General features: G+C 35.5%; 1 protein-coding gene across 1 annotated transcript; it reads left to right on the top strand.

The window, feature by feature from the left end:
* Nucleotides 1–431: 431 nt before the first annotated feature.
* On the top strand, nt 432–7,557 carry LOC136258448 (putative defense protein). Its single transcript, XM_066051758.1, has 8 exons — nt 432–545; nt 5,014–5,224; nt 5,275–5,408; nt 5,465–5,556; nt 5,900–5,964; nt 6,692–6,904; nt 7,204–7,227; nt 7,292–7,557. The coding sequence occupies exons 1-8, from the start codon at nt 540–542 to the stop codon at nt 7,354–7,356; spliced, it is 810 nt and encodes a 269-aa protein (XP_065907830.1). The 5' UTR covers nt 432–539; the 3' UTR covers nt 7,357–7,557.
* The last annotated feature ends 1,311 nt before the right edge of the window (nt 7,558–8,868 follow it).

The raw sequence follows: 8,868 nt of genomic DNA, 5'->3' as shown, positions 1-8,868 counted from the left end.
GTCGTAAATTGCACCACTGAATTACGTCTAAGCGGGTGCCTAGCTACGTTCTATATTGGCTCAATATGGGTTCATACTGAAAGTAAGCAGTAATTCGTGCTGTGTGCCTGTTTCTTTTTTTTATCATAGATATTAGAGCCTACGTCGGCCCTTCACGAGTCACTGAGAATGGCTGACAACTTGAACTATGAAGGAGCGGTCCTAGCCTCGCGCCCAGACCCACCCAATGCATTATTAGAGTCACCAGTACGTAGACTCACCAGAAATACTACCGTTGTAGACAGCTAGCCCGGATTTTGTACTCTGCTCGACCAGTATAATGGTCACTAACGACCTATAAACGCACGCCCCATCAAACTTGATTTAGTTCCCACGTGATTACCAATGACATCATGAAGATCATTTCACATCTTTAAAAAGCAGCTATGAACCGAGAATAGCCACTATATTAGCTACTCAGTTCTAGTGGGTGAAGCTCCCGGGGTTTAGCAAAACAGTTTGAAAATAGCTAGCTAAGTGATATATAGTCTGACGGCAACATGAAGGTACGTCATATTATAGTGTATATTGTTATACATGGGTAAATGACTAGCTGCATACACATGCATAACTAGATTGTATGTGCATGTGAAAATCTTAATAGTAGCTAGCTATATAGCTATACTGTAATTGAATTGAAAGAACTGTAATACTACTACCATAATGCCAACTTCCCTTTGTTATCAGTGCTCAGGTAATATCTATAACCCCATGCAGTTATTGTGTGTATGTGAATATTACTACCTATTGCTGGAGTTGCAGAATCCTTTGTGGATTTGTTGCCGGTCAACATCACAATGTGTGTAGCTATGTAACCTCAAGGAAAGACAAACAGCCAAGTGTTGGCTACTCACATGCTAAGAATCAGCAAACCCCATCTGGTGTACATGCTATAACATAGTCATGTGATCAGACTGAGCATGAGGCCACAAATTACACCCCATCACTTTATAACACTAACAGGTCATGTCTTGGTACCAGTACATGTACACTCTTTATAGCTACGCACAAAGCCAATTAGAGGTTGATAAGGTCTAAAGTCATAAATGCATAACTATAGCACCATGTACTGGGTTTTGTAGACTTAAAGTCCTTCTCTAATACATTAGGAGTCGTATAGGCATTGGCACAGACTTCTGAGGGAATATGTAGATGATTGAGCCTGTTTCCATGCATGCTTGTTAAAAGTCAGAAGAATAAAAGGCTTGGCAAGTAATAAAAATTAAGTGCACAATCAGCTCTTGCAGGACTTGATCTGTATGCCACCAGGACAATAACCAAGTATATAATGCACTCTGACTATTACAACAGTACCTGTGTGAGTCTGCATGTATCATACAGTGGAACCTAGTATTGTGGACACCTCGTGACCAACCAAAAGTGTCCTGATTTGTGAAGGATGTCCTGACAGTTTATGCACATGATAACAGCTACTGTACTTTGGGACCATTACCAAGTGTCCAGATTATGCAGGTGTTGTCATTTTCAAGTGTCCACATTAACAGGTTTTGCTGTATAAGCATAAGCATAAATACAAGAGTTGTGTATGCTTCCTTGTGTGTACATGCACAAGGCAGTTGGATTCATGGAATTACCATTGTCACAAATGGCCTATGTAATCCATAAACCTTATATAGAGCACACACAGGTATTGTATTGCCCATATAATCAGAGGATACTAGTGATAGAGACCATACAAGAGTAGGCATGCATGGCCCATATACCCTATAGCACATTTGTATGGTTTAATTGTTGTACAATTAAATACTATTGTAGCCTATATGGCTTGATGCCATCCAATACTCATTTCTTTGAAAAAATCATGTTGTTCAGTTAATTGTTTCTACATTGTGTACTTTAAGTATGGATGCACAATTACAGTTGATATTGATTCTTGTACTGACATTGCTTAATAGGCTAGCTATATGAATCCACGTAAAGGACTACAAGTAAGGCAATCCGTTGGTATAAATCACTAAGGCCAGGCAAAGTTGATCAATTGTTTCTCATCCCTGCCCATATCACTTTTTATCTTATTGCCTAAAAGCTGTTATGTTATGTGTGTATACCTTTGATGGTGAGAGAAGGCTGGCCATACTATCATTAATTTTTTACAGTGCAAGTAAACATCTCTCACCTCAAAGAGGTATATACTATTATATTATTAGAAGACTTTATATAACAGTTAGCATGCAATTGCTGTTTGGAGCATTCTTCTTAATAATAACAATGAAAAATGACCTCTCCCCGGCAAATCCCAATTTTGGTGTGTGGATGAGAACAAGCAATAAAAATTTTCCTGCATGGCCTAATGTAAATTACTGTTAGTAATGCCTGTAATGCTTTGTAAGCAAACAGGCATTACAAACCTGTAATTCTTTGTAAGCATATAACAAAATTAATTGTATATCTATATATGGTTATGTCACTTACGTCACTTAATGCATGCATATCTTAAAATTTGTTATTTTGTTTCCTAATTTCCCATGAATGACATGACAAGAATAATTTCAGTAAAGTGCTTCCCTGCGTCACCAGCAAACTACAAATCAATTGCAAATGATGTGCTTTACCACAGATATACCTAATACTGACGGGTATACTTACCTTTGTCTTGACAAAGTTTTGTAAAATGTGATCGGATTTGCAAAAAGGGATCTTCCACATACATTGCAATTGTGTGAACTTTGGAGACCATAACTAAGTGTTCAAGTAACATAATATTTTTAACCTGAAAGTTTCACCATCTATTCAGCTATGTTGATGCTCACTTCTGACCAACTTTCAAGTCTCTGAAGTTATGAATTGTCATAGTAGGTAAATTGGATGTGTGTGGAAGACCCAAATCTGGTCACAAATACGATCAACTAGAGATATAAACACTTATAATGTTAATATCTAGCTACACATACAAACAACAGGCTGTGCTTAATATGTTTCTAGCGCATACTAACCTGTGGTTGTCTTCTGTCATAATAAATAAATAGTACCATCAATTTCCCAACCAAATGACATAAGAAAAATACAGGTTGGCTGGCAAGACTAAGGCATGATCAAGACATTTCCTAGAACATTATACCACCTCAAAGCTCACCATACAGGGTATACTAGTATACACTGAATGACTTATGATGCTATATATGTATTGTCACATGCATGAATACTGTATTGTGTACTTATATGGCTATATCATTCACTCTCCATAATAATGTGATTTGACAATAAAAGATTCTCTATTATTATAATAATAGCTACATATGCAATTTGTACTCTTTGTCGGTACATCTGATTTTACAATGAACTCCTACACTTCTATACAGATCATTACATTCGCTTGGCACATGCTTATTGTAAGTGCCATGAGCTGTATGTATATCCCATTATTACATGTACATTACTACCTAACAACCAAATAGTTATAGATATCTACACTTTGATGACAGAGCCCAGTATGATCATTCTTATTCTTAACACCAGTTAACATTAATTTATTGTCATCCTTGCGTGGTTAATAGAGAGGCTTCCCCTGGCCTATTGCTCATCCAATATGGCCTATATTTCAATAAAGCTATGACTACCAGCATGCATGCTGACAGTATAGTATTGCCATTCCAAAAAGTTATTATTATTTGTTTACTGTACAGAAACCTCCATATGGAGTATATAGTACAACAGATTAAATTAAGAATAAATTGTAGTGATTGTACTTAGCTATAATTAATACATTGTTTAAATATGCTTAAGGTAGGTGATTCCACAGTACTGCTAGATAGGTTATTCCATGATTTAATTGTAGAGGGGTAATAAGAATAAAGGTAAGAGTCAATTCTGGAGTGTGGCTGCAAAAATCGTTGATCGTGACTTCGTGTTTGGCTTGCTGTTGGGATTAAATAGGTTACATTATTGATGTGAACTTGTCTATGCACCAGAGTTCTGTGTTAATGAGATTTGTTTTCTGCAATCATTGTAGTCTGGCTGTTTCTGTTTGTAAGTTTTTGAATATACATTTAGAATCATCTCAATCACACTGTATACATCCTACTTGCTTAATACCGCTGTCATGTGCATAACCAGGTGATAACTAAAGATTGTCCTCCACAGCTTTTGAAGCTACATGCAACATGTACATGCAGAGCTTCACACATTTGTGTACAATAAAATTAGTAATGAGTATTACCAAGAGTCCATAATATATTATGGACTCTTGGTATTACCCAAAGAATTGAACTGAAGGGTCATGGGTGGCATTTAAAATGTGATAAAGACATTTGAATTGAAGTGTAGACCAAACTATTGTTGTTACATTCGAATTCAATTAAGTAGTTGAGCAATGCATGAATTTAATGAAAGCTTGCATGGATATCGATCTGAGTAGCTGACAAGTCTGTAGGACACCTGGTTCTACAGCCTGGTTAAAGATGATATACAATGATTTGAGAAGTTGCAGAAAGGAGAAAAAAAAACATGACTGGACCTGGGCAGCCTTGATCCTGCAGCCATCTGATTTTGTTTGAATACTTACAAAAGTCTGCCAGGAATTAAATGACTTTAATGATGTCACGTATTTCTATAGCAATAGGCACATCAATGTATCCATGCATAATTTCACTTATACTGTGATAAGCATTAGTAATGGAACATTGTGCTTATGTAGCTTGTAGATATTATACTCCAATAATAAGCAGTGACATAAAAGAGGTGTATACATGACTGTTCTGTTAGAGCTATTAAATGTTCTAGTAGGGGATTGTTCTGTGACATGAATAGCTACCAACGTTTTCCATATGCATTTCGATTACTACTGATCCATATAATTAAACTACAGTCATTGTACAACCTTACTGTGCAGATAATATTATGCATAACTTGTGTTATTATGAAGTTGAATCAACATTATTATTTTCACTAGTGTTTCATAGGCAGTATGTAACATCAGCTACACATCACTGGTTCACTTTGTTATTATGTATATAGGTAACACTTGGTTATATCATCTTCTTTGGTGGTGTGATGGGGTTCATGGCAGTTGAAGGCAGGAGTACTGGTGCTCCACCTGAAGCTTGTGCACTTATTCAACCACAGCACCCTAGCAGTCCACAGACAAGTCCTGTTCCATTTTCTGTAGACCTCAGTGCTTTCACTGGAAACACTAGTACCAGTTATACTCCAGGACAAACCTACATTAGTAAGGAGTGTAACACTTTGTGTCTGTTTGGTATATTGCTATTATTACAGTCACACTTCGTGGTGGTGCTACCAACCCTAAATTCATTGGGTTTATGATACAAGCATGGCTAGTTGCTGATAACTCACCAGTTGGGAAATTTGCTTCTTCTGGTCTTAACTATCAAGCACAATGCATTGATGATGTAAGCCAATATAATTGTTATAAATTTATTGGTTGTACGGCACATTATTTCTACAGACAGCTGCTACACACACTGATAACAATGAGAAGACGTTGGTTGCTTTATCATGGACTGCACCACCTGCGGGAACTGGTGCCATCTCATTTAGGTATAACCGCTAATTAAATTCTGCATAATCTATCTATATATCTGTATATAGCTAAAATCCTTAACAAATGAAACAAAAAAAATTCAGTACAGAAATGTTGTACATGTCGTGTATAGGGACACATGCTGTGAGAGTCTTCTGCAGCTTTTTAGAAACTGTGTATACTGTACTGTTCAGATATATTCCACATATTTTACACTTATATTATATAGGCCCAATACAAAGTATATTGCTAATCTACAGTGTACATGCATGAGTTTATCAGTAGATAAACCACTTCACTGATTGTAATGTTACATTGACCACATGGCTTGTTTTATGAGTATAATATTATACATTGCAGATTTGCATTCGTGGATGACTACACTATTTACTGGGATAATATTATGACTGAAGTTGTTTCTGAAGGTATGTACTATACATAATTATGAGACTTACAGTAGTGATGTGCGATATGTGATATATAGCAAAACATCATGATAATTGTTTTTATATCGTGATATGATATAGAATCTTTATGTCATGATATAAGCCGAAGTATAGATTTTAGTTATAATTAGAGAGAAATGTACCCAAGATGTCATTGTACACTGTACTTTTTTGATAAAAGAGCTTGCAATGTTGTATGCTAGTCATGTACCATGTTGTATTGTGGCTATATACTTCTTGTACATCACTGCTACAAGTGTCATCAGTGTAAACACATTAGTTGAGTAATGAGTTGTATATCATGATATATATAGTATCGTGATAATTATGTTGTGTGCAATAATCATGATAGGAAAATATCCTATATCGCACACCACTAATTTATAGTGTAACCTTTTTATAACAGTACATCATGCATGACTAAAGTTTTAACCTATTTTTGCTGCTACATAGAGGTTTACCTTTATCAGAAGTAGAAAAGTACCAGACCTGCTGGTACCAAAGTTTTTATCCTTATTTTGGGTTGTTTTTTTTTTCTACTGTGTCCGTGATTTGCTAAGGGTTCCATGTAGTATCAAGAATACTATCAATCTAATTTTTACCCTACAAAGTAATTCTGTATAAATATTATATGATCTATACGTATAACATTATAACATATTCAGCTAGTAGTTCAAAGTGCATGATCATGAATTGTTTCTTACAGCACAAGCACTAGGCATTAGTCCTTCAGAAAGTGCAATAACTACCTCCATCTCTATGATGCGGGTTACTGGTACAATATCTGCTAGTGCAATGGTTACACCTATGCCTGCTAGTACAGCATCAATATCTCCAGGTGAAATGTCTACAACAGCAGTTTCTCCTACCGCCATGCCTTCAACAGCTTCACCCTTACCGTCTAACATTGGCAACACAGGTAATTGATAGAAACTCTAAATACATAATAAATATAATGTACATGCATAAGATCTTTTATATTATATGCTGTATGTTTATAAATGATGATGGCTTGATATTATTGCAATTGCATGTACCTACGTGTTTATCTTATTTCTAAGCCATGCAAGCTCCATGAATTATATAAGTTCACTGTACAAGACCTGGCTCAATCAAATATTCTGTTGTTAACACTCAAAGACATAATAAGTATATGATTTTTCCTTGGATGGTAAATGTGTACTTGATTATAACTTTTGAATTTTGTTTGTTTATTAGGAAACAGTGATAATGGATCTGTAGGTGAGTTTGTGAATGTTATGTTGCTCATAGCACATACCTTAATGTTCTCTTTATCTGTTAACAGGTCTGATGGCTAGTACAGTGTTGACATTACTCCTGACTGTACTACTGACGATTATCAACAACTGACAACATTAGCCTCTTTGAATAATGATATGATTCTAGTATATTGACAACTTAAAAAATAAAGATAGCTATACACTGTAATTTCTCTATTATACTAATTTTATTAATGTAAAACTTCAAATATGCGTGTGTTTTCTGTTGCTAAGTTTCTTGGTTACATAATTACTTACATAATAACTACTCACATAATTATTTAATAGTACTGTCTTTTATACCAATTATGTATATGAGAGGAACATTATAGTGTATGTATATAGCAGTGATTACATACACGTATAGCTTGGGTCACTAAATGGCTATATACAGCGTAGCCTTTAACTTTCTAATGGAAAAGTACAAACAATTGCTCTATATACTTATGATATCTGTTAGTGCAAGAACTTGTGTTGTTGTACAATATATAATAAATAGATAGATGAGCACTCAAGCTATGAATGTCACAAACCAACTTTTCAAGCTGAGTATGCTAAACACAGTCAGTCTTATATGTAACTGCTGACTAGATCTGTGAAAAGGGTCTTATAGCCTTTCTAAATTTCCAAGTTTGACTGGTACCATACTCACAGGTCAAGTTATGTATTGCCAAGTACATGCAATTGGAAAGGCCATAAGATCCCTTTTGTCACTATATAGTCTTTCCCATTGGCACAGTTTTACAAACATAACTTGAATTCGGTATAGCAACTTGTTAATTTGGTATAATAGCAACTTGTTAATTAAAAGCTGTTGCACACAGACATGCATGGGTCAAGCACTTAGGTCAAGTGTTTGAAACACTTGCAAAAGAGCTTAAGCAAGGGTGGATTCTGCATGGTATTTGGTGACAGATTTAAATTTTCTATAGCATGCACATTTAAATGTAGGGGGTCTGGGAGTATGCTCCCCTGGTTACAAAACAAGTTGATTTTTTTGAGAAAACAAATAATTTTAAAGTTGCTATAGTGTGCAGTCAACTGTGCATGCGTATTTCCATTACATCCCCACATGAATTTCAACTTGTTGCACAAGCCATGCCACAAGCATAACATAATATGCCAACATGATTCACATGTATGTCAATGATATTGTTTGAGGTGTATAATTAAGTGTTATACCAAGGTAAATAATTGTACGCCTTGTGCCTCTTATGAATGAACTAGCTACTAGTAGCTAGCCATGTAACCAATAAGCTCAGTTAGTGGGTTGTGTGCGGTATGGAGGTTTTTCTACATAGTACTGAAACTATTTGATTTGGTCACTTGTGCCTAGCTGTTTCACAATAATTATTATGTAACAAAGTTTAAAATGGATTCATTAAAAGTTATCAAACTTGGGTATGTATAGTGTTTTCTACCAACCATAGGATCTGGCTTCAATTCACTCAATTACAAAAATCAAAATCAACGTGGCACAGCCTTGACTATTACTAGCTATAGTCCAGCAACAATATTAACTGTCTGTGAGCATGCATGGACTACAAGTGTATAATTATAGCTATAGCACAGACTTATACCTAAGGCTTGTCACCAACAAACT

Source organism: Dysidea avara, chromosome 6, assembly GCF_963678975.1.
Source record: "Dysidea avara chromosome 6, odDysAvar1.4, whole genome shotgun sequence".
In the NCBI taxonomy this organism is placed as follows: Eukaryota; Metazoa; Porifera; class Demospongiae; order Dictyoceratida; family Dysideidae; genus Dysidea; species Dysidea avara.
Note: the sequence above shows the minus strand (reverse complement) of the source record. Positions and strands in the feature narration are given on the sequence as shown.